Source organism: Corvus moneduloides, chromosome 3 (assembly GCF_009650955.1).
Source record: "Corvus moneduloides isolate bCorMon1 chromosome 3, bCorMon1.pri, whole genome shotgun sequence".
In the NCBI taxonomy this organism is placed as follows: Eukaryota; Metazoa; Chordata; class Aves; order Passeriformes; family Corvidae; genus Corvus; species Corvus moneduloides.
The window spans coordinates 3,398,071-3,424,093 of record NC_045478.1 but is presented as its reverse complement, the minus strand read 5'-3'; the positions used below and the strand labels follow the sequence as shown (position 1 = coordinate 3,424,093).

General features: G+C 51.6%; 3 protein-coding genes across 4 annotated transcripts in view; all 3 read right to left on the bottom strand.

The window, feature by feature from the left end:
• Positions 1–637: 637 nt before the first annotated feature.
• On the bottom strand, positions 638–11,968 carry FDFT1 (farnesyl-diphosphate farnesyltransferase 1). The gene is made up of 8 exons (XM_032104101.1): positions 11,814–11,968; positions 10,968–11,065; positions 7,184–7,367; positions 5,135–5,263; positions 4,545–4,736; positions 3,780–3,956; positions 3,406–3,558; positions 638–2,293 (listed from the first exon to the last, which is right to left on the bottom strand). Exons 1-8 carry the CDS (start codon positions 11,913–11,915, stop codon positions 2,072–2,074), a joined length of 1,257 nt encoding a protein of 418 aa, XP_031959992.1. The 5' UTR covers positions 11,916–11,968; the 3' UTR covers positions 638–2,071.
• Positions 11,969–13,218: 1,250 nt separating this feature from the next.
• NEIL2 (nei like DNA glycosylase 2) lies at positions 13,219–17,472 on the bottom strand. The gene is made up of 4 exons (XM_032104102.1): positions 17,284–17,472; positions 15,726–16,057; positions 14,624–14,820; positions 13,219–14,277 (listed from the first exon to the last, which is right to left on the bottom strand). The coding sequence occupies exons 1-4, from the start codon at positions 17,419–17,421 to the stop codon at positions 13,961–13,963; spliced, it is 984 nt and encodes a 327-aa protein (XP_031959993.1). The 5' UTR covers positions 17,422–17,472; the 3' UTR covers positions 13,219–13,960.
• Positions 17,473–21,207: 3,735 nt separating this feature from the next.
• GATA4 (GATA binding protein 4) overlaps positions 21,208–26,023 on the bottom strand; it is a 28,546-nt gene continuing 23,730 nt past the window's right edge. For both annotated transcript variants that reach the window (XM_032104150.1, XM_032104151.1), the window contains exon 6: positions 21,208–25,711. In XM_032104150.1, the coding sequence (XP_031960041.1) occupies positions 25,529–25,711 (183 nt within the window). In that variant the 3' untranslated portion in view covers positions 21,208–25,528. The remainder of the gene's footprint in view (positions 25,712–26,023) is intronic.

The following is a 26,023-nucleotide window of genomic DNA, read 5'->3' as shown; positions in this document are numbered from 1 at the left end:
GCTCTCCTGGAGCCCCTTTAGGCATTGGAAGGGGCTCTGAGGTCTCCTTGGATCCTTCTCCAGATGAACACCCCCAGCTCTCCCAGCCCGGCTCCAGAGCAGAGGGACTCCAGCCCTTGGAGCATCTCCGGGGCCTCCTCTGGATTTGCTCCAGCAGCTCCACGTCCTTCTGCTGTTGCCCCAGGGCTGGAGGCAGCTCTGCCGGTGGAGTCTCACCTGAGAGGGGCAGAATCCCTTCCCTTGTGCAGGTGTCAGTGCCAGGCCTGTCCTGTGGCCCTGCTGGTGACAGCCACCCCTTGGTGTGTGTGCTGGTGGGGGGGAAGGTGCTTCCACCCAGATCAGAGAACACCCAGGACTTCCAGCAGCCCTGAGGATGCACCAGGGCTCTGGAGCACAAGCCTGCAGCCCAGGGCTGTGCCACCACTCCTTTCAAGCTAAATTTATGGACCCTCAACTGTCCCCCTGGTTAAAATTCTTCCTCCAGGTCTGGCACACGGGGCTGTACTTTGATACCCAGAGCTGGCACCAAGGGAGCACTGGAATTTCATGAGCTGAGGGCTTGTAACTTGTGGGGGAATCACTGGTATAAAAGAAATGACAGCTGAAAAAAAAAAAACAAAAAAAGATGATCCAACACTTTTTTTTTTCTTTTCCCAAAGAAAACTTTTAATTTCAACAAGACGGGAAGCTGCACAAAGAGAGCTACTGCGAGTTTCTGTAGAACAACAGCTTAAAACTATACACCAGGAACTGTGGAGTAGGGGTTCTCCTTCTGAGGAACAGCCTGGCCACAGGGGCTTAGCCTCACAAAGGCCACCACCCTGCCCCTGGTAGCTCTGTCCTGGACCAGGCCATGGGCTCTCACTCCCTTCACGCAGCATTTGAGGGGGGTGGGTAGGGACCTTGAAAACAACAATCCACCCCAGGAGAACAGGACTTGCCTTCAGAATGCTGTTTCCTCTTCTAAGTCCAGCCTGGTGTGTTTGAAGACAGCACTGGGAGCCTCTCCCAGCTCACACGTCAGTCTGACCCAACACCAGAGCCAAGTGGGCCAGGGAAACCCGCCCTGGTCACTCCCTTGGTGGCTCCAGCCTTCCCAGTTCAGGGCAGGGATCACTCCTGCCCCCCCAAAAAAGCATCCCCTAAGGGACAAGCAAGGTGCAAACTCTCGCTCCCCTGCCTTGCTCTGCCACAACCACGCATCCCCTGGGGCTGAGTTCGTGCAGAGCCCAGCGCCTACAGTGGAGTCAGGCCTGGGGTTACGAGCTCAGGGCTGTGCTGGCAGCTCCCTTCTCATCTTAACCACCTCCCCACTGCCGAAACCAGAGCTGTGTCACTGCAGGGGCCATCTGTCCCAGGGCAGGGAGCTGCACAGCTGCCTTCCAGCTGGGGCCACATTCAGGTGGACAGAGCACCTCACCTCCCATATATTTAACATTAAAAGGGCTCATTTCAGCATCCTTCAGCACAACAGAAATGTGACTACGGCCTCTGCTTGTTTCCAGGCTGCAGGATGTCAGTCACCGAGGGCCAGAAGGCAGCCAGAGGTTTCTCCATGGATGAGGAAGCATGTTCCTCTCCCGGCTGAAGCAGCGTCCTTCCAGCACAGAGCAGGCACCAGAGGTGAGGGAGAAGAGGCTGCCTAAGAAAGGCAGGCACAACCCTCAGGGTTTTGCTCAGCTCTGAGCTGGAAAGATGCCTCAAATCTCATGGAAGAAAAGAAACAACTGGAGTTTCGATTTCAAACCATCCTAATGGGAAAAAAAAAAAAAAAACAAACCCAAACCAAAAATATTCAGGTGAACAGGAAAAAAAGGGGGAAAAGAAATACTCAACCCCAAACACTGAGACTCCAATCAGCATTTGCAGCCATCCAAGCAGTCAAGCAAGGGCGGTGAGGATGGAGTCCAGCAGTGCCACACTGTCACCCCGGGGCTACAGCTCCCCGGTGTCCCATCCTTGTCACCATCCCAGTGCCAGGTGCTGGGCCACCCCCACAGCAGGGGACGAGGAGCCTCCTGCCCCCGCTGCCCATCTGCCACCACTTGTGCCCCCACCTGGCTGCTGCCCTTCAGTTGTCCCCTGCCTGCACGTACTCCTCGGCGGCCTTGGAGAGGGTGCTGAGGTACTGCCAGCTCAGGGCCGCCAGGAGCATGGCACAGGACAGGTAGATGGGGGAGTAGTGGTGGCGGGAGGCCACGGGGCTGCCGGGCAGGCTCGCGGCGCGGATGGAGGCGATGACCTGCTGCGTCTTGTTGGACGAGGGGTCCGTGCTCGGGATCTTCTGGTAGATCTAGGGGAGAAGGGAAGAGGAGTTATGGCTCCCATAGGGAGTTTAGGAGGCAAATGGGACCAGGCTGAAGTTTTACGGGCTGCTTGTCACCCTCAACAGTGACCTCGGTGGTGGAATGCCATGAAGTAAGGGACACCTGGATGGGTCCAGGCCCATCTCCCTTGGGAAGTGCACTAAGCCAAGCTGCCTCTTGAGGGCACCCCGTGATGGGACACGGACCACCACATGGGCCTGGACACGATCTCCCAACCCCTGGTGGCGTTACTGGGACCAGTGGTTGTCACCCTGCAACTCTCACTCACTGTATAGCTCACCTCAAACCAGTGGGGACATTCCTGCCTGGAAACAGCCACATCATCACCTAATTCTGTGCTATTTGGGGTTTTCTTCTCATGGCCTTTGAGATACTCGTCTGCAGGAGTCTGAGCACGGTGGGCACAAGCAAAGACCCTCTCCTGGGCTAAAGCCCTGCAGTGTCACTGTCCCTTGCCATGGGATCGGCCAGTTCACAAGGGCAGCTCTAATAACCCATGGTTTGGGGTTTCCCTGCCGCAGAAGCAAAGTCTTTTTATTTAACAGCCCTCAATGGAGTTGGGGAGTTTGGGGAGTGGGGTGGTTTTTTCCCATTAAATCACCCACTGGTTGGTTCTCCACGTGAACTTTTAACCTCCACAGGACTTTGAAGTCAGGAATCATAAGGTCCCCCCTGAGCCTCCTTTTCTCCAGGCTGAGCCCCTTTCCCAGCTCCCTCAGCCTCTCCTGCTGCTCCAGCCCTTTCCCCAGCTCCATTCCCTTCTCTGGACATGCTCCAGCCCCTCAATGTCTTTCTTTTTGTGAGTGGCCCAGAACTGACCACAGGGTTGGGTCAGGGGGACAGGCACTGCCCTGGGCCTGCTGGACACACTACTGCTGGTCCAGGCACAGACCAAGGGTACGTTCAAGGGAACACATCAAGCACAGTCTGGTCCAGGCCAAAACTACATCAGGGTCACCACTCCCCACCACCACTGAGCCAAGGATGGAATGAACAGATTCCCATGTATTCCCAATTCCACCCCAAGAACAGGGACAGGAACAGCCAGAAATGACTCAAAGCCAACTGCTGAGCCTACCTCTTCCACGTACTGGTACATGATGGCTTTGACAGCTTTTATGTTGGTGGCATCCATCATGAGGGTGACAGCCTGTCCCTTGCGGATCTTCACCACCCCCCTGAACACCTGCTGGTTGTTGTAGCAGGCAGCCAGTGTGGCAATGGCCATCACCTGAGGAGAGACAGGAAGAGCCTTTACTGCACTGCAAGGAACTTGCCGAGGGGTCACCTTGTCCATAGTGACATCCATGGACTGGAGCCACAATCTCAACAACAGCAGAAATGACAGGAACCAAGAAATAAAACAAACCAACGATACAGAACCTCCTCCAACTCCAACTCCTCACCAGCTGGGCTGCAGAGGGTGAGGGACCACTTGGAAGCTCAACTCACCTGGGGGATAGCGCAGAAGTTGAAGACACTTTGGTTTCTGAGGCGGGACAGGTAGGTGAGGACGTCAGGGACATGGTGGAGGGCGTTGGTGATGAGTTCATTGAGGCACTGCACGGCCACATCGATGTTCTCTGGCTTGGCAAGGTCCGAGAGCTTCTTGGCGTATCTGCTCCAAACCTGAACACCAAGATAAGGGCTCAGGAGTTGGAGGGTGCATCAATGTCATCAGAGAGACACCACGTTTGGGAGAACAAGAAGCACCAAAAACCCCCACACAACAGCCTTGGAGCATCACTGGGATAAGGAAAAGCAGGAAGGGCAGGCTGTGGAGATGTGACAGTGGCCTTTGTGTACACAAAGAGCTTGTAAAGGAGGAGGGTGCAACTCATCTCCACATCTTTCCTAGGTAGGGCAAGAAAAAGGTGAGTCACACATCAAGAAATGCCCTGAGAGGCAGCTGAGCCACATGGAAAAGGGGGAGAAAAAATCTTGGACATCATGTCAGGCACAGGCAGAGCTGATCCTGCTTTTGGGAGCAGAACAAGTACCCTCCTGGGATCTCAGCCAGTCTTATCCTCCCTCATTCCTAGAGAAAACCTAGCAGAGAGGAGAAAAAGCTGCCTAAGTAGTTCTTGGCAGTATGGGGTGACATCACCTTGTCCCCACATCTGTACCCAGAGAGCTGTAGACAGATGTCAGCCATCTGTCATCAGAAGAACCAAGATACACAGCCAAAAGTAGAGATTTGATGAGGTTTTCCCTCACCTCTCTGGGCCAGAACTCCCTTCCCTCCATCTGGTCCTCCAGATAGTCACGGATGATGTTGGTTTTCTGTAGGAAGAGGCCCATGGAGTTTGCCAGATGCGTGTCCTGCCCCACGATGGAATCTTCCAGCTCTGACGCAGAGAAGAGACGGGAAAGGCCAATCCCCACCAGCCCAGCAACGTAGTGACAATACTGCCAAGGAGGTGCCAAGTTGGGAAAGGGTGGGGAAAAAACAAGGTAAGAGGAGCAGTTACAAAGAGCTGCCTGTTTGCCACAGGGAGTTTTACAAAAAGCAACTGACAGTTCATCTTATGCAGGTTCTCATGGCCCTCCGATGTCTCAGCCTTCCCATGAAAACAAACAGCTTTTCTCAACAGGGATGCTCTGTCTCCTCCTTCCATAGTGACAAGGTGGACCCTACCTGGAAGTGTTCAAAAAACTTGTGGATGTGGCACTTGGGGACATGGTTCTGTGGTGGCCTTGGCAGTGCTGGGGGAATGGTTGGACTGGATGATCTCAGAGGGCTTTTCCAACCTTAACTCCATGATCCTACTCATGCTCAGTCCATTCCTCTGTCTGGGCTGACTCACCTTATCCCACTCATGCTGAGAATCCACCTTCTTCTCCAAGAACTCTGCCATCCCAACGCCCATCTTGTGGCAAATATCCGAAATCACATCCTGGTAGACCTTGGACAGGTTCCTGAACTCCATGGAGATCTGGAGCATGGTAAAAACAGAAAGAGAATGTTCAGGGAAAAAAAACAACAGAGCTCAACATTTATCAAGAAATCAGAGAAATACTATTTACCAGGCCCTAATATTGCCCTGGCTGGAGATCTGGGACAACTCCCCCAACCTGAGCTGTTCCAAGGTCCTTGGAGCTCAGGCTCAGCCCATTCCCAGTCTAAACGGGACGGTCTCTGGCAGGAGATCAGAGACAGCAAAGTCTTTGGGAAGGCTCTGTGGCCTTGGACTGGTGTCATCTGGGAGCTGCAGGACAAAACTGACTGCACTTGGTACACAGAGTTGTTTTCCTCTGTAACTTGAGAGCATTCCATCGCACCAGCCACGGGAAAAGACCCATGGGAGGTTTCTGGTGTTCTGTTCTCCGGAGCCCTCTCCAGCTCTGGCTTCACAGGGCACATTTTGCACAACTGGCAAGGCACCAAGCAGTGAGGGAAGTGTGAAATCCTTCTGCTGCATGTCCAGTAACATGATCATGGAATCACAGAATGGGTTGGGTTGGAAGGGACCTTGAAGAACTTCTAATTTCAACCTCCCCACCATGGGGCAGGGACACCTGCAGTGTCTCCATCGCTCTCACACTAAAAAAAAATATTAAAAATGCATCCTCACTTTCCCAAACCTGTGGAGCATCACGTTTTATTGTGCTAAGCTGTTTCCTCCATCAGTGGGTGACTGCAGCCAGCCCAGGGTTTGTGTGCAATAAGGGTTTGTCAGTAAAATGAAAGTATCCACTCTGCTTCTGTCTCTGTGGCTTCAGTCCCCGGCAGAGAGAAGCACAGCCTGCAAATGCACCTCTAGCAAATATTATTAGAAGGTTTTCAATCTGAGCAGGGTGAGGCACTGGCAGAGGATGCCAAGAGAAGTTGTGAATGCCCCCCAAAAATCGCAAGGCCAGGTTGGACACAGCTTAGAGCAACCTGGTCTAGTGCAATGTGTCCCTGCCCCTGGCAGGGGATGGAACTGGATGAGCTTTAAGGTCCCTTCCAACCCAACTATTCCGTGGTTCTACAATTCTGTGATAATTAAAATCACACCTGAGCACGGATTGCCTCAAATAAGTAACATATACACCAAGAGAGAACAGCAAAATGCCACAAATACCTTCTCAAAAGCTCCTCTAAAGCCAAGCCACTGACATCGCTACTGTATCCCTACACACCCAGAATCCCAACACAGATATCCCCTATAACACTCCACCCTCCAGACAGGACACAGCCATGATCATCCCAGGGCTGAGCAACAAAACTCGCAACACACCTCAGTTCTCCAAACAATTACCCCATTCCCACTGCTAGGGAAAGCCTGAATAGGGTAAATTAAAAATGGTAAAAACTTGAACAAAGCTTCCTCAGAAAATGAGATGCTCCTCACTAGAACTATTATATTTTTTCTTAAACAGAACAAAGAAAAAAACCCTAAAGAATCAACTCAATAATAAAAAAATCAATGCAATATTGTTACCAATAACAGTGAGGGTGCTTTTTGTCTTATACCATGGAATTATCAAATGGTTTGGGTGGGAAGGGACCTTAAAGCTCATCTCATTCCACCCACTGCCGTGGGCAGGGACACCTCCCACTAGGGACACAGGCAATGCACAGTGTTGGGCAACAACCCCAAATCTCTCTCCACAAGACAATGGTCATCCACTCTTCCAGCAGAGGAGGCAAAAAGCTGGATCAGAGCTGGCACTTTTCCACAGCCAGACCCCCTCTGGCTCACAGAGCTGCAGAGTGTTTGGGTTTCTCACCCCAGCTCGGCACCCAGCCCCACAGGGAGGTGATGGAGCCCTTGGAAAGAGCTGTGGGACTGAACAAGCTCTGCAGGCACCACATGGAAACAACCAGGCACCCAAAGGTGCCACGAGGAGCAAGGAGGAGGCTGCCTTACCGTTGGGAAGTCTTCCAGCACCTGCCGGTCCTTCTCCTTGCTCTCCATGTACTTCCAGTCTGGCTGGTAGAGATAGGAGTGGAACTCGTGCAGCATCGGGACCTTGACATCCAAGGGGATGCTCATGTCATCCTCTACAGTGTCCAGGGCACGGAGAACCAGGTAGAATATACAGACTGCATGTCTGGGAGGAGAGAAAAAACAGTAATCCTTACTTGGGAGTGCCTGTGAGGGAGGACAAACAGCTGGGATTAACCAGAGAACCTTTAATAGAGACACTTGGAGCTCAACATGACACACACCAGCACTGCCAGCTCCTTGGTGCCTTTGGAAGATACCAGCCAGGTTAGGAAATCCAGGATTTTCCCTCATGAGGAGAATTACAGCATGACTTTGGGCTTTCTAAGATGTGTATCAGGGAAAGGTCTAGGCCTGTGACCAACCTGAGCAGGGAAGACCTAACCCTGCAAGCAAGGCCAGCGCTCAGCTGGACCCAGAGGACAGAGCCTGAGGTCGGCTTATTGGAAAAGCAAATATAAGGTAGGGAAGAGGGACAAAACCAGGTGTGGTTTTCCCATCACTTCCCCCTCTCTGCACACCTTTTATCCTGTTGGGGGGGAACAAAGGGGTCACACTGTGCAACAGGAACAGTAGGACTGGCAGGAAGAGCCAAAACCACCCTGTATTTTCTATCTCCATGAACAGGACACTGGAGGCAGCCCATGGGTCCCAGAACCCTGGCAGGAAGCTGCTGCAGAGCCACCTCCCCTCCTGCTCCCACCACCCCCGCCTTCCCTATCCCTGCTTCCTTCCCCATTCCCTGCCTTCCCCATCTCTGCTTTGACATTTCTGCAGCTGAAGCAAAAAAAAAACCCAAAACCAAAACCAAAACCAAAACAAACAAATCCAGATGGCAAGAAATGCTGTTTGCAACTCCAGGATTTATATAAAATAATCCCCAGACCTCCACAAGCACAGGGATATACATCAAGGAGACAAGGCATTTATTAATTGTTTAACAAATGGAAAGTAGTCTGCTAAATGCTAATTACCAGGTGACAGTGCTGTCCTCCTGGAATGAACACGTGCAAGCAGTGATTAAGCATCCAGGGAAAACTGACTTGCTCTCAGAGCCAATACTGTTAAATTTGGCTCTTTTTCCTCGATTAAAAGGATATTTAACACCTCTGTCAAACCACATGAGCAGGCAGCTCTCTCATGCTCCTGTTCCTTTGCATGACTGAGTTTTTCCATTTTTCCATTCCAGCTGGGCTACAAACGTTCATCCAACAGGATGCAAGTGCCCAAGGCTCCAACCCGCTTCCAGGAGCCACCAAGAAAGGCAGGGCAGAACCTGAAATGCCATCCCAGAGGCACCTCTCACAGGGGCACCATGCCCAGGGAAGAGCCAGCAGTTAATTCCAGAGCCCAACACAGTTAAAGCACTTATTTAACCCCAATTCTGCATCCAGACCTCACCTGCCTCCCTAACTTCCATCACATACTGAATTTAGATCCGTGGCAATTTTGGCAAATTAAATGAAGGAATTCTTTGCTGTGAGGGTGGGGAGGCACTGGCACAGATTGTCCAGAGAGGTGGTAGATGTCCCATCCCTGGAAACACTCAAGGTCAGGCTGCACAGGGCACAAATGCAAGCACCCACTTCCCAAGAACAAGTGTGGATCTTTCAGAGCTCAAGCTCCTGCCCCATCCTGCCCAGGTAAGGAGGTCTCCTTTCTTCTTGTGAGCACCTGCAGCCTCTGTTGAACCTTCAGGAGTGGATCCTGAAGGGTCCCAAGGACAGGCAGGACCATGGAACTGGCAGCAGAGAAAGGCAGGAGCATCCCTCTTCTCCTCTCCATCACCAGGAGAGGAGCTATGAGCTTAGATCATAACTTTTTTTCACCAGCAGCAGTTATGATGCTGTTGGCTGAGCCGTGGATGAAACTGCAGTTTTGAGCCTCCCACCTGCCAAGAAAACACCCTAATCATGGAGCAACGAGCTGGATAGGGCTCTGGCCAGCAAAACAGGTGGTCTAAGGGGCCAAAAAAAGCAAGAAAGGAGGAACCAGACATTTCATCTCAACTACCAGCACCCCGTCTGGCCAGGGAAGCACTGCTCCAAGCACTCCTCCAGAAGTTCCCCATTTTCCAGCAGCCCTTCTGGGATGCCTGTCTGTAACCACAGGGGCTCAGCTGAACTCCATGATGGGGTCAACATCAATGCAAGCACTGTTCTGATCCACCAAAATTAATTCCTTCCATAAGGCTGCTGCTCCACCTATTGCTATAGCCTTTCTGTTTTGTACTTCCTTTGTTTGTCCCTAAATTCTCCAGCAGAGCTTTGAAAATGAGTCTCTCCCTATCCACTACTGAGCCAGCTGTAATCCAACCACCATCCCTGCCCAACCGTGGGTTGCAAAGATCTGGCAAGAGCATTTTTAGGATGCCAGGCAGAAGTTTCTGTGCCCTGAAGGGTGATGCTGATCCCAGTGGGCTGCACGGCAAGGATTAAAGGACAAAAAAAGACAGACAGAGAAAACTGCAGGAAGCTTGAGGCAAGCACAGGGCAGGCACATTGCTACCAGGTTTCACAGTGTTTTCTTAATTTTTTTTTCTTAATTCCTGCACAGAAAAAGCATGGAAAATTAAAAGCTTAATTCTTGGCCCCAGTTGTACTTTTCCACGCAATTCCAGCCAAACCGCTGAATTTCTCTGCCTTTCCTGTCAACCAGGCTGCAAACAGCGTTTCATAAACACAGGACACAGCTATGGGGCACCATCCAAAATGCCAAACCAGGGCTCAGAAACCCCACCTATCACCCAGTATTTTTGGGGTGGTGCCTGCAACTGCGTCCGGAACAACTTCCAGAACCACTAAATTTGATCATCAACCCATCTTGGGATTCACTGGAGATTTACAAACTGAAATCAGCAATTACCAAATGAATATAAGGAATTACATGGAGAGTAGTCACATGGCACGAGGCCCACGGGCCAGCTGAGCTTTACTTCTTCTGTTACTATTCCCATCTGAAGCTTTCCTGCATGGGGCAGCAAAATTTGCACAGCAAAAAATGAGTGTGCAACAAACTCCCGGCGACAACTGTGCAGGTTTTGAGGCAGCTGCTTCCAAAAGAACCTCCCAGGCAAGGCCCAAACCCTCAGTCAGCCCCAGGTTTTTCCTCACCTCCTCCCTCCAGCCTTTTGTCCAGCTCCAGCCTTGGCACTGCCAGGACACATTCCCAGGGTGTCACACAGGGCACAGAGCCAGGCACTGTGTTTAACAGTCTGCTGGCCAGGAGGCTCAGCCCAGACACCCAGTTTAGAGGGGGGGATGTGGTGCAGAGAGGGGATGTGGTACAGCCAGCTGGGACGTGAAAAATCCCACGTCCTGCTGCACGGGGTGGGGCTGAGCTGAGTGAGCCCAGCCAGCTCCTGATAGGAGAGGGTGCACGTCCCAGCAGCTCCCCTAGAGAAAAATGGTGTTTGGGGGCACTGCATGGGCCACCTCCTGCCAGCTCTGCTATTGGGGGCATCACACCCACCAACTCCTAGGGAGACCTGATACTGGGGGGCCACTGCACCCATTGCTCCCCAGTGCTGGACTGGCATTATACCCACCAACTCCCAGGGAGGAGAATTACCACCACCACCTCCGGGGGATTCCCGGTGTCAGGGGGGAAGCTGCACCCACGCCCTCCCGAGGACCCCCAGTGTTGGCGTGGCGTCCCATCTGCCACCTCCCAGGGACACCCAGTTCCAGAGGGTCCCCCCGCTCACCGCAGCTCTCCGTCCAGAGCCTGGATGACAGCGGCGAAGCTGCGGCTGGTCTGGTTGAGGTACCGGTAGCAGGTTCGGAGGCCGCATCCCAGCGAGTCCTGCGGGCAGAGCGGGGCGCAGGGCGCGGGTTGGAGGCGGGGAGCGGCGGGCGGCGGGGCCGGGGGCGCCGCGGGGGCTCCGCAGTGCTGCTGCTGCTGCTGCTGCTGGCCCCGCCGCCGGCCCGCTGCCCGCGGGGGGTTCCGCGGCGGGGACAGGGTCAGTGTCCGCCGCAGCACGGACACGGCCCGGGAGCCGGCCGCCATGGGGGCGCGGCGGCGGCGGGGGGCTGCGGCTGCCCCGCCCCCAGCCCGAAACCCGCCCCTTAGCCCGCCCCTTAACCCGCCCCGTCTCGGCTCCGCGGCCGCGCCGTGGCCGGAGACGGGGCCGTGTAGGGACAGCGCCGGGGCCGTGCGATGTGCGGAGCCCCGGGGGATGCGCGCAGGGTACCGGCACCGAGAAGTGCAAGGGATGCTCGGAGCCGGCGACATGCTCGCAGGGTACCAGCACCGAGCACGGGGCACCTAAAGCCCGTGGGATGCAGCGATGCACAGGACGCGCAGAGCCGGTGGGATGCACGCAGGCTACGAGCAATGCAAGAGGATGCCCGGAACCGGTACAACGCCGGGAAGCACCGAGGCCACACACAAGGGGCACAAAGCCGGGCTGGTCCTATACACGCTGGACATGGGACGGTCACCCATGGCAACGCCGTATCCACACCCGGACATGACAGTCTCCCCACCGGCGGCACCTCGCACGGGTGACAGCGAAGCGCATCCCGCCGCCCGCGCATCCCTCGCCGCTCACCGTGTCCATCCGCGGCATGACGGCGCGGTAGCCGCCCATCTTGAAGCGCAGCAGGTTGTAGATGTCCTCGGGGTGGCCCAGCCATTTCCGCAGCAGCTCCATGGGTGCCGCCGCACGCTCCCGCCGCCCCCAACCCGGCCGCCGCTTAACCAGAAAGGGCGGGGCCGCGCCAGCCCCGCAGCCAATCACAGCGCCCGGTGCATCGTTCGGTGGGGCGGGCGCGGCGCCGATTGGCGGAGGCGCGCTCGCACCAGGGCAGCGCCAGCCAATAGGAAGGCGGCGGGGCTGGTGTGACGGCCGGCCGCGGGCGCTGATTGGCGGAGGCGCGCGTTAGCACGGGCGGAACGGGAAGGAGCCGGCAGCCCGGACCCCCGCGGGTGAGCGTGAGGGGAGCGGCACCGCCGTGGGGCGAGAGGAGGGCTCGGGACGGAAGGGAGCTTGAAGACTTTCCAGTTCCAAGCCCCTGCCACGGGCAGGGACACCTCCTATTAGAGCAGGGGCCTCCCAGCCCCTCACCACCCTCTCAGAGAACAATTCCTTCCCACTATCCCATCTGTCCCACTCCCCCCTTGCCCAAAGTCCCTTTCCAGCTCTCCTGGAGCCCCTCAAGGTACTGGAAGAGACTCTAAGGTCTTCCTGGCTCCTTCTCTTCTCCAAGGTGGACACTCAGCTCGGAGCCTGACTCCAGAGCAGAGGTCCTCGAGCTCTTAGAGCATCTCCGTGGCCGCCTCTGGACTTGCTTCAACAGTTCACATCCTTCCTGTGCCGAGAACCCAACACCTATCCAGCTCCATCCTCATCTTTCGAAGTGCAAGATTTGGCTTTTGGGTTTTTGTTTTTTTTTTTTGTGGGTGGTTTTCTTCCAGAAGTTGGACTTTGATCATCATTGTGGGTTCCTTCCAACTCAGGATATTCTACAATTCTTTTGTTTTGGAAGGGCATTGAAAGGGTACTTTGCTGACACTCTGCAGAAGGGACATTAACCACCTTCTTTGGCCCCATAACCCCATTAATTGGTTTATTCATCAATCCCATAACCTGCAACCACTCTAGGGTGTTGCAGTTCACAGGGGAGAGGCTGTGCAAGTCTTGCCTGGGAAGCAGCTGCCTACAATGGAGGTGTTTACCTCCGGCATTCCCAGCTGATTTGCAATCCATCTTTAAATGCAATTCCCATTAATAAGAACCTTTACACCACTGAGGAAAGCTGCTGGTACCATCCTCTACAGGCAGCACCACAGAGGTAGCTGTTAACCAACTCCATGCAGCTGGAATTTCCCTGTACACCTCAGCTTTTAACCAAGAAACTGCCAGAAAGGACACACTTGCAATGAACAGCACCAGTTCTAATTCCAGCTTTTATTTTTTTGCTCAACAGGTTATTATTAAAATAAATCCAGGGGGAGAGGACAGCAGCAGTTCCTGCCTAGTGTTTAGAGACACAGGTCTATTTCCAAACCTTTCTGCTTTCAGGTTTCCTTGGAGATCCTGAGTTTTATGCAATCCCCATCACACAGTGTATTTCTAATTTTTTTTAATTACTTCTACAGCGAGATCTGGAATTGGCAGCTTGCCACAAAGCTGAAACCTATTGGTGGCAGAGATGAGTTCCACCAAGCACTGCTGACGTATATTTTGTGTACATTGATGTGGAAGGAGGGAGCTGTTCCTGTCAGATCTGACACAGGGAACAGCCCCTCATGTTTAACCACACCCATCCCACAGGTATCCAGCTCCAGACAGAGGCAGGATTATTTAATTCCCAATTAATCAAGCTGTTGAGGCAGAGGGGTATCCTCTGTTTTGCTGAGTCCTCCAGGGTCAAGGGACAGGGTCACTTCAGACCACAGCAGTGCCCTGCTCAACCGTTTATACTTCCCATCCACTGCCACCTGAACAGGGCAACCAAAACACCTCAGAACTGGTCAAACTCTTTACACTGTTCTGCCACTGTGACAAAAAAAAAACAAAACATGGACAGCCACTTTTTCCTTTCTACAGCCACTCAGGGGACCTGGGACCCCCACTGAGCACTTAACTCTGCAGGTCCCTAAGGACCAAACTCAACAGCCTCAAAAAAACCACTGAGACCTTTTAGGACAATGAAGAGCATGGCTGAAATACCACCTAGCACCCTCCAGGACAGGTCACTCAGTGACTGGGGAAGGGTCCCCATCCCCTGGCAGCACTGCAGGCTGGCACTGAGGGCACCACCATGTAAGTCTCTTGAAGCCACCCAAGGGTCCAAAAGTCCCCTTCATCAAAGGATGCCCCAGGGGACACTGCTCCTTCTGGTACACCCTGGGGTGCAGCCCCTGGCCACGCAGTTTGTTGTGCAGCCACTCAGAGCTGAACTGAATGGCGCAGTCCAGCAGATGCTCCAGATCTGAGGGAGCCAAGAGGGAGCCTGGTGTTAATGGGTGGATCCTGGCCAGGTACAAGATCTCGTTCTTAATGATGTTCCCTGGAAAGGGTCAGAAATAAAGAGACAATAAGGATATTTCTAATAAAGGTAACACAGGCTGCTGGCTCCAACCTGTGATTTCTGCCTCAAGGATTGCAGCCAGCAATGCCATTCCCTGTATCAGAGGTGGCATCCAAAGAGTAGACTTAGAGCTGGGATTGGGCTGGAAGAGGTTTCTTCCCTCTACCCTTGTTACAGACCTTGAAGATGACCACATGCCCTCAGCTGGACCTACCAGAAGCTGTTAGACTAAAGAAAAAACTGCCCAGACATGCACTTCTGCATCTGTAGACATCCCACCCACGCTCCTCCATTTCTCCTTCTGCCACTATTCCCTGGAACTCACCCAGCCCTGAAAAATGTCTTTGGTCTAGGAGGGTGTAGCAGATGGGATCAGGTGCACGGAGGGCACAGAGTGCCCGGCCACGGTGGAATTCCACAGACAGGATGTCAGAAGCAGGATCAGCCCTCGGAGAGGAGCACCAGAGCATCCGGCAGTTGTAGAAAACAAGGAAGCCTCCACTCTCAAAGTGCAGAACCAGCCTGGGAGAAGCCAGGAAGTTGGGAGTCTCTCGTCAGAAACATCTCTGACCTACTTGCTGTACTCTGCAGCTGGCCATGGTCTCAAGGCAAGGTGGCCTCTTTCATGATTTCAGACATGAAACGTGGTGGTGAACACACACAACTGGTGGAGAGTTGCTCCTTCTGCTGCCACGTGCTCCCTGGATGACCAGGGCTCCAGCAGGAGGGTTGACAAATCAGGGAAATGGATGTTAAAAGTAGCACACAAAACTGTCTAAAAATACTTGTATAGAAATCAAATCATCCTTCAAAAAAATCATAGAATCATAGACTGGTTTGGGTTGGAAGAGAACCCAAAAATCATCTTGGGCCACCCGTCTGCCGTAGGCAGGGATCCCTCCCCTACCCCAGGTTGCTCCAACCCCTGTCCAACCTGGCCTTGGAAACTTCCAGGGATAGGGCAGCCACAGCTTCTCTGGGAAGCTGTTCCCCCTTGCTCTGTACAATTCCAGTGGGATACAGGACACAAACCATAACCATGTTTTCAATTCACTGCTACCTTCAACAGCATCACTCCAGCCTGTGATTCCAGCTGAGATGTTTGCTATTTATCCAGGGCTTTTTAAAAAACACATAACTGGGAGAAACTGACACTTTCAGGGCATGATGCAGACTGGCATCCTAAAACTTCACTCTTTAAGATAAAATCTTAGCAGAACTGGTACTGTGATCCCCAGGCCAGCAGGCAACACATCCTACAATTGATTTCACTGGGGATTCTCTGGTTGAACACACCCCAAGTCCACTCATGCCATCTCTTGTGCTTTAGCATATATCCGAGAAAATCAAGGCTAAGAGCATCCCCACACAAATTTAGTTTGTGAGAAAAGAGAAAAGGCAGGGAGAGAGAAGATTCCATGAAATACCTGGGCACAGGGTCCTTCCAGTCCCCCCTTTTATTGGCTCTGTTTGCCCTTGAGAACTCGTTTGCCCGGATGCTGCCGAGCATGCCAAAGTGGATGCGCAGCCAATTGCCCGGACCCTCTGCTCCATCTGGGGCTTCAGATCTTGAGTGCTGGGGGTCCTGCAGCTCCTCATCCTGAGAATGGGCATGTGGAGCACCAATCTGTCCTTGGCCTCCCTGGGCAGGACAGTGTGCCCCACAAGCAGCCTCTCTTTGCAGCACCGTCTCCTCTGCGGTTGGTCGGAAGGGACCTCCAGCCGCCACAAATGCCAGGTACAAGTTCTTCCCATGAACCTGAGAAAAAGAGCTGGGATGTACTGATGATCCATAAAGGATCATAGAATTCTAGAAAGGCTTGGATGGGCTCTTAAGGATGATGTCATTCCACTCCCCTGCCATGGACAGGGATACCTTCCACTAGACCAGGTTGCTCAGTCCTCATCCAACCCGACTTTGAACACATCCAGGGATAAAACCTCTGGCTGTTTCCATACAAGTGACTATTTTCTACAGCATCTATTAGAGGACACATCACCCCACCCTGAACACAGGATTAGTCAGCATCCAAGCCATTCCCATCAGAGCTGGGGTCATCCTTGCAGATTCCTTTCTTTGCCTGCCTGAAGCATAAGGTGTTCAGATGCCACTCAGTTCTGAATCCCTCTCAGGGGCTCCTATCAGGCCCACCAGGACAGACACTCAGTGGTTTGAAGTTTGTTATCACTGCTTCTGATTCACCTTCGAACTTTGTGCTGGGTGCATTTTGTGCTTTTCATTTTGCTCCCCACCTTTAATTGGAGGTGAGGCTGCACCAGGATTTGGCCACTCAGGTCCAAATCATCATCTGGGGTGTGTCAGGCCAGTGAAGTCCCATCAGGACCAACCCAGTGTGAATTCTGACAAGTGCCTGTGATTCCTTTTCCTGGTCTTAAAAATCAAGAGTCAAACAGGGTTAGAAGGGAAAAAGGGATTTTACCTTGGTACTTATTTTAAGGATCCTTAGGTGCACTAAGCCCAGGTTGAACGCACCTTAATGCACACCACAATGCCCACCCCCAAAAGATCTGGTATAATCTTATAGGCCTTACTAATTAGCATATCTATCAGAAATTCCCCAGTGAGAGGCTCAAATGAGCCCCTGTCCCCAAGGAACCTTCCCCTGGATGGTTCTATCTCAGTTTACAGAATGTGTTCTGGAGAGGACCTTGGGGTCTGGGCACACTGATCCCTAACTACGAAGCCTCTAAGATGTTGAGTGCCCTAGCTTGACAAACAAGTCCAAGAATGTAGGCAAAAAGCACTAAGAGTACAGAAGTTGTAAAAAGGTATAAAAGGGGTGTAAAAGAAAAGGCAAAAAATTATCATGGCATCACCTACAGCACAGATGCCTTAACTCAGCCAGGTGAAACCCTCAGGGAAACATTCACAGGTTCTGCACCTTCTGTCACCCAGGTGCAGGGCAATGGTGGCCTCCCCCAGACTTGTCATGGATCTGTAAATTAAACTTTAGCACAGCTCACCTGGGAGTCCTGCAGCCTCAGGGCATTCAGGTCATTCACATTGAGCTTCCGGCTGCTTCCTCCCACCTTGGCCACCACTTGCCCCACAAAAGGGGAGGTCAGCAGCTGGAACTTCCTCACTGATGGGCCTTCTGGCATCTCCAGCAGCTGCTGAGGGATTAGCAGGTCCTTGGCACACTCTGCCCTAGACTTGAAGGGAAGTTGCAACTCAGAAATACACAAAACATTCTCCTAATTTTCCTTCTTATGTCCCTGTGGCAAAGTCCATGAAGATGAATAGGTTTCTTTCAGGACCAGGGAGGTAGGGGAGCTTCCATCCTAGTGGATATATATCATTTATCCAAGCAGAGCCGTGAACAACCTGCTCTCATGGCAGCTTTCACCCCACAAGCAGGAATTTGGCCTGGGAATCTCCCAAAGTCCTTTTTCCTGAAGCAGTGGAAGGTTTCCCTGCCCACATCAGGGGGGGTGGAAGTAGATGGTCTTTAAGGTCCCTTCAACCCATTCCATTCTGTGATTTTATGATTAATGACCCATAACCAGCACAGGCCAGTGACCCATCTTTTCCCTGATACACCGTGGGAAGTGCTGCTCCCATGGAAAGATCAGCCCTGGAATTAGAACATCTCCACCCCTTGCTTTACCCACTGCTTGCCCCACTGACTGCAATGGCACGGAACCAGTTGGGGAGCATTCCTACACTCTGCCAGCAGCATCTGGGAGCAGAAGGCTCCGGATGAGGACGAGATGAAGCAGCACCATCCTGCAGCTCCCTCCAGGAACTCACACCAATACATAAGGAGTTATTTCAGGCATGAAGCCTCCATCACTTGCAGCTCTTCTGAGACTTCTGCTGGCTGTGGGTGTACAAGGAAAGCTCAGTTTGGCTTTCATCCCACAGTGCCAGTTCTCCCTGCAAACTAATCCCAGGGACCAGCACTGACCAGAGGCTCAGCGTCAAGCTCCACAGCACTCAGTACAGGGCTCTGAGGCACCTGGCACAGCTGTGAGACAGCTTGATGAAAAAAATCAACAACAATCCTGGGGTCCCCCACCAGAAGAGCCATTCCCACCTCATGCCAGCATCTTGGCTTCTCCACTGCCTGGGCTGGCTCAGAGTGACTAAAACCAAAGCCTCCAATGCCACACGCTCCTTCCACAGCAAGGGGACATCCTAGGCATGGCTGTGAGGAGAAGCAGCAGGCATGACAGGATGGCTGTAAAGGCCTTCCTGTGCTGCAGCACAAACCAAATCCCTTTTGGAAGGGCTCAGGAGGAAAACATGTTAGGGAACATTAATTTAATGTCTTATATCAAGGTACAGATGTTAAGTGGTCATCAAAACTAGATTTACCAAGGGTAAAGGACTGAGCTTTAGTCCTCTGCCTTCAAGGGCATGTGATAATTACTCACAGGCCTGCTCCATTTGCACCCGAAAACTTGCATATTATGTTGATCAAGAGACAGCTAAAGAGACACTCCTGCTGCCAAAGGCACCAGCAGCAGCTTGGATCCCTGGATGCAGCTGGCCACAGGTCATCCAAGGGGTCTGCCTCAAATTTCCAGGCACTGGCTTCATGTCAGGCAGCACAGACAGAGCTCACATCCCAGGGAAGTTCACCCCCTGCAGAGCTCTGACTGCTGCTCCATCGGTTCTCCACAGGCTCACTGTGAGAGACTGGAAGCATTGGGAGCTTCCAGCGCTGGGAGGTGTTAATGCTCACCCTGCCCCAGCTGTAGCCTGTCTGACAGTAAAGTAACACTCCTCCTCAAGAAGGAAGACTGACCTGTTTCCCAGGACATTAAAAGAACAGTATTTGCCATCTCTGATCCCCTTGTACCTCCTCATTTCACCTTTTTACTCCAGACTCACTTCAGTCTCATCCAAAACACTCTGCCCTCCAAGGAGAAAGAGGAGGAAAACCACCCCCAGCCCTCTGCAGGGCATGACATCCATCTCTCCATGAGCATGGCCACCTGAGCTGGTGCCTTCTGCAGCTCTGGAGCAGGGAGCCAGGCCTACAGGAGAAATCCTCCCCCTGTATGGGCTCACTCCCAGTCCTTGTGGCTGGACAGCAACCCAGCACCCACAAGGGAACAGAGCAAGGACAGGGCTCATGCAGCTCACCCCAGCTCTGCCTGCAGCCAGGGATTGCAGGAAGGCTCCCTGTGACCTTACGCCCCTGGGCAAGGCTCCTGCAGGGCCTTTAAGGCACAGCCCTGACCCTCTGCTTGCACTGGGGTGCAGAGCTCCCCACCTTCTCACATTCAGCCAAGCATCAACTCGCAACCATTGTAAAAAACAGAGCCTTGAGTTCCCACCCCATTCTCACCCACACCTCCCCAGGGCAGTGAAAGCACCCTCAGCATTCCCCCCAAGCCCCACATTCCTGCATCCAGCTCTCATTCACTGCTCTCCCCAGGCCCACCCTGCGCATCCATTTGGGGAGCAGGCTGGGCAGCCTTCCCCCCCTACTTCATTGCCTCCCTTCTACTCTGCACAGCCCTTCCTCTGCCCCCAACCACCTCCCACAGCACCTCTACCCACCCTCAAGAAGACCTCCTACAGCCAAACCCCTTCCACCCACCTCCTTTTATAGGGGACAAAGATCCTCCCCCCAAATAGCAGGGGAACTCCCCAGTTGGCTGCTGGGGGAGGAATGGGCGGGTTCCAGGTGCTGGCCTCACTCACCCCACCAGTTATACTGGTCTGTAGGAACTGGTTGGACTGGGAAGGAAGCAGGGCACCCTGGGAGGGTGATTGGGTGCTTAAAGGAGGGCTGTGCTCGGCCACCTCCCACTCTGTAGGGGCACAGCCCTTGCTGACAACCTGATTTCGGCTTGAGGGTGTTGTCTCTGAGTCCAGCTGGAAGCATTCAGGCTGAACTAAGTAAAACTTGGTGAGAAGACCAAAAAGCTAAGTCATGACGGTTTTTAAGTGCTCCCAAGGGCTTTTCCCCTCTCTGCTGTGTTAGGGGTGTTACCAGTGCTGGGGCTTTTCCGCATTTGTATTAAAATCGTAGTCACAGACTGGTTTGGGTTGGAAGGGACCTTAGAGATCATCTAGTTCCACCTCCCTGCCATGGACAGGGACACCTTCTACTATCCCAGGTTGCTTCAAGCCCTGTCCAGCCTGGCTTTGAGTTGCATCACTGCTGGGTCTGTCACCTCTGAGTTTGTCATCCTGTATTGGCCATCCCAAATCCTACATAAAGGAAGGGGCTCTGTAGGCTCTGGGGCTTGGTGACGACATTCAGTCTCCTGCACTGACTCATTGCATGGGAATCCCCAGGTCTAGGCAATTAATTTACCAAAGATTTTAGCTCTCGTTAATTATCTAATATTTATTATATAAGACATTTATGTAGGACAAGGAGTAATGGTACAAGTTGAAAGAGGGGAAATTTAGGTTAGATATTGGGAATAAATTATTAACTTTGAGGGTGAGGAGGCCCTGGCACTGGTTGCCCAGGGTGGCTGTGGCTGCCCCATCCCTGGAAGTGTCAAAGGCCAGGTTGGATAAGGCCTTGAGCAACCTGGCCTAGTGGAAGGTGTGCCTGCCCATGGCAGGGTGTTGAATGAGATGAGCTTTAAAGTCTCTTCCAACCCCTTAACGTTCCATGATTTGTAAAAACATTTCCACCATGAGGGGGGTCAGACACTGGAGCAGGAACCCAGAGAGGTGGTGGGATTTCCATCCTTGGGTGTATTCAAAACTTGACTGAACAGGGCTCTGGGAAACCTGATTTTGTCCCTTTTGACTTAAAATTATTCTGTAATTCTTTCATTGTGAGCTCCCTGGGACAGGACCCACTGCACCATTTCTTCTCCAGGTGCATTTCATATATTTTCAATATTTCATCATTTAGCCCCAGCCCTCTCCAAGAAGCCCATGAGGGTAGACAGAGTCAGGCAGAAACCTTCTGGTTTTATTATCATTGTTTTATTTCCATTAGTTCTAAAGGTGTAGAAGTTACGTGGATTGGTAGCCATACTACTTCATAATAGATATTTTTTTACATCTTTAAATAATTACAGCTTGTTCAGTTGGTTGGTTTCCCTCTCCCCCTTACAAATAAGTGTCTGTTTCCATGAGACCTTCCCAGATGACCTGGGAAGCTTCAAACTTTATATATGGGGAGAATAAAAAAAAAAAAAAAGGCAAAACAAAACACCACCCCTGACATAGTCACAGCTTCAGTGTTACATTGAGAGTTGTTGATTGGTTTTAAAGCTCCCTTGCAATATTCCTGAGCTCCTCCTGATTGCACTCTCTCCATCCAAGCCCGTAAGATTGCAAGTGATCTGTGGATCTTGTCTGATCAGTTTACAAAGAATAGCTGAAGTGAATCAAGATATTGCACTTCCACAAGGAGCAAAGACATTTAGAAGTGGTTAAATGACCTTTCTTGGCTCCCTGTCCTGGTTCTCATATGCCCATCTCCTTTTGGTGGCCACTGAGCCAGTGACAAGGTGTGGTCTGACACAACCAAACCTCGTGTTGCAAACCCTTCAGCATCCAAATTTTCATGATTAGGGATGATCTTGAGGGGAACAAATCCCACAAATGCGTTTTCATACGTGCTGAGGTGTTTTGCAGGAGTGGGCCCTTCCCTCCTTCTCAGGGAAGGATTAATTCTCGGTCCTGTATTTGTGTAGGACCTGGTATGGATCTTGCTGGGTTCTCCAGCAATAAAAGCAATTATGAAGCTAATAATTACTTTGCCTTAATGGGTCTCTAATAATTGTATCTAATTCATTACCAAAGCAGGTTCTAACTGCCTCCCCCATCACGGGGGAACTTTTTTGTAAGTGGCCCCTCGTGCTAGAAGGAGCTGAGTGTCCTGCAAGTGGTGGCACTTTAATCCTCTTGTCCTGTGAGTATCCCTTTGTCTGTCACTTCTGGAGTTTGCCATCCTGCATTGGCCACTCCAGCCCCTACCTGCAAGACTGGCTCTGAGTGATTCCTGGGCTTGGAGACCACGTTCAGCCTCCCACAATGACTCATTACATGGGAATCCCCCAGTCTGAGCAATTAATTTGCCAGTGTTTCTTGGAAAAAATCCCACCATGAGAGTGGTCAAACACTGGAACAGGAAACCAGAGAGGTGATGGGATTTCCATTCTTAGGAATATTCAAAAGTTGCCTGAATAGGGCCCTGGGAAACCTGATCTCATCCCTTCTGATTTGAATTATTCTGTTATTTGATCATTAGAAGCTCTGAAGAAGGGGACCCATCAATTATGGTGTGTTTGTACCCCACCTGAAATGGTGATGCTGCATCTGAGGTCAGTCTCTCACCATCTTGGTGTCAGCATTGGCCTGAAAAAGACGAATTCCCCTGGGCCAACAACAGCTGTACAACAGTTTTGGGTGATTGAAAAGAACCACAGGACCTGGTGTATCCAAACTTCTGGTGCAAAAGCAGGGACAAAAGAGCTAATTTCTACCCCTAAAGAGTTGTCCTCTACCCCTAAAGCTGTCCTCGTGGCCCCCAAAGCTTCATCTTTTGAAAGCAGACTTCTTGTTCTGTTAGCAGGGACTTGTAAATGCTCCTCACTCTGTTTCAAGAATTGTTTTTCGGGCTTCGAGGAAGGCTAAAAACCAGTTTATAAATCTCTACCCAGTGGGCATAAGGCAGACTTATGTTCTGCAGGGATTTTTCCCTCTGGCATTACAAGCAGAGCCCTTTCTGGCATCTCTGAGTGGGTTTTAAGGGTGGGAGAAAAATTCCACTGGGGAATTTGGCTTTGAGGGAAGGAGGAGGAACACAGCAACAAGGGAAGGTGGACAGAACCACTGTGAGCCTCCAGATGGAAAGAGAAATGGGAGGTGTTGTTGGTCTGGACTTTAGCTCCTCTCTAGGAGGCTCTACTCCCTCTTGGGCTTTCCAGGGTAGTTGTGGATATCTCAAAAGTTGGCATGAGCCAAGGGGGATTTTGTGGTGCAGGTTGCTGTGTTATGGCCAGGAATTCACAGCCAGATCCCAGGAGGGCTCTACTGCCATTTACAAAGGGATTTACTTGAAGGGAGAGTTTGGGTAAAGATCTTCCTGCCAATGGAGAAACACCTTTGTGTTTTCACCTCAAATTCATATTTTTCAGTGTTATTTCTGGCCTCTTCTCTGAAGCCTAGCAGGTCTGAACAGAATCACAGAATTTTATTTATTCATGTTTCATTAATGTCTTTCCTTCACCTGTAATTAGCACTAATGAGGCTGCATAAACACTGCATTAGCTCTGCAAGACAGAGTGGGAACTGGTGCAGACACCATCCAGCCGTTCCCATGGCATCATTGCCATGGTGTTTTTCTCTAGGGAGTGTGGAGGCTCTATCACCCCTCCAAAACCCTGCAAATCTGAGCTATGGAGAGAACGGGGAATGGGAGAGGGTCCAGGACTCTCCAGTCATGACCAGTCCAGTTGAATCCTTCTCCTTAGAGAAGCTTTTACACCACCAGGAGGGAAAGGCTGAGTTCAGACAAAGACAACACAATGCCATTCTTTTGCCTCAAACCTGTCCATGGCTCTTCTCTTCACCAAGCCATGTGCCTTAGTGTTTGTGTGGAAAAATACTCCTTGTGGGAATGTTGAAAAGTAGGAGACAGAGGGTGGCACATTTGGGAGGGATGCACAATCCCCCTTAGAGATTTTTCACTTGATAGTTCAGTACTCGAGTTCTGGATGCGGGGAAGAAAAGAGAGGAGCTGGGAAGGCAAGAAGGGTCACAGAGCTTGGGAGCAGACAGAGACAAGAGTGAAGAATCTTGAGGGATGAGGTCTCCCAGAAATTCTCTGCGTGGACAGGCAAAGCTGTCCTTCCTTGGAAATGTTGATGCAAACGTCATGGGAAGCATCTGGTGAAGCACTTGGACTGCCCAGGGGAGCTGTGGCATCTGCAGTGCTGGAGTTTGAGTTTGTTAAGCCAGAGACAGAGCAGTCAGGGCTGGATTAGGCAGGACTGATCCCAGCGGGCTCTTAGCATCTCTTCCAGCTCCATTTGCCAGGATTCCCCGGTAGCTGAGAGCCTTATGGGCAAGCAAACAGATGAGTCTTGTTTAATGGAGTTGTGCTTCTCTTGCAGGCAAGCAAGTCTGTGCACATGCTTGGTAAGGAAAACAGCCCCTGCCACCTCCAGTAGGGGCTGAAGCCACTGCTTGTTGCAAAAAGTGAAATCCTAAAGGATTAGATGTGGGAAATGGTCACAAGCCAGCTGTTAGGGGGACAGTGGACACTCACAGTACAGCCAAAAATAAGTGACAGTCAGATTTCATCAGTGGCATCCAAACCAACATGAAAATAGGCAAAATAATTAAATTATCTGTCTGAAAAGCAATGGCACAGCAGTGTTAGAAGAGCATCTTTCACTTGCTGTGCTCTTGAATTATCTCTAAGCCTGGCTTGTCACTATCCATCAGTGAAGAGCCCAGCCATTTCCTCCAGGATTTGATGACCAGCATGGGTCTCATCTACTTTCTTCCAGAAGGTTCCTTCTTCCAAAATCCCTCTTTGACTTTGGACAGACCTACTCCAGGCTTAGCCAACAACCTTTTGGAAACACAGTCCCACAATTTCGTAGTGATAAATAGGAAAGGAGTTACTATTAAATACGGACATTCATGAGCTTTCCAGACCATCTAGGAAAATGAAGACAATGCTCTACATGTGTGAGCTGAGGAGGAAGGGGGATGTCTCTTTTTTTCTCTGCCCTACATCATATCAAATCCACTAAAGCCACTAAAGAATCTCTAGTGAAGTCTGTTCAGCAAACTGTGCTGGAACTGGCTCTGTTTGGTGGAAGATCACTGAATTTGGCTCATGAGAAGATGGTGGCATTTTCTTCTGTTCAGGAAAAGAATGGGTGGCAACAGAAGAAGTGTCTCTGCTCCACCATTGTCTGAGTCTTAAATGCCAGATATTGTTAAATAAAACTCAAGAACTGTGTCCATCTCTGTGTTTCTGGCTGTTTCGTAGTAAGTGGTGACAATCAGAGAGGCTCATTTAAAGTGGGGAAAAAAGGCTTCAAATCCTTGAGTTACTTTGAGATTTGAGTCTTCTCTGTTCATTTCATGAGAGCTCCCCTACACCTCGGATAAGTTCTCTGTACCTCTCTGGTGGAACATCTCACAAGGGGAGAGAAGGCAGGAGAGCAGGGGAGGTGGGAGACAACAATGACTTGATGATTATGTGGCATCTTCTTCATCTCTCGAGCGGATCAGCCTGGAGTTCATAGGGAAAGGGCCAGGTTATGCAGTTATGATGTCCCCGTGGTTCTCAGCCAGCACCAGGCTGTTCCAGGAGTCCTGTTTGGAGCTGGTTTGGGGAGACTGGCTCATGGCTGACTGGTAAGCCTGCGGGGAAAGCTTCAGAGCTGAGATCGCAGGGTGGATGGATGATCCATGTCCAGACATGGCAGAGACTGAGAATGCCTATGGAAAAAGGAGAATGCTATGAAAAAAGCTTCAAACCTTAGAGGACCGTGTGAATCCCTTTTGTGTGAGCTGGTGCTGTTGTAAAAATGTGTCTGGATTTGGTGCAGGGCTGGAGATTGCAGCTGACGTGGGATACTTTGGGCAGGTTCTTTCCTGCTCTCTGCTTTTCCTTCTAATTCTAGAAACACAATGATTTGGGTTTGAAGAGACCTTAAAGATCATCTTGTTCCAACTCCCTGCCATGGGCAGGGACACCTTCCACTGCCCCAGGCTGCTCCAAGCCCCATCCAACCTGGCCTTGGACACTTC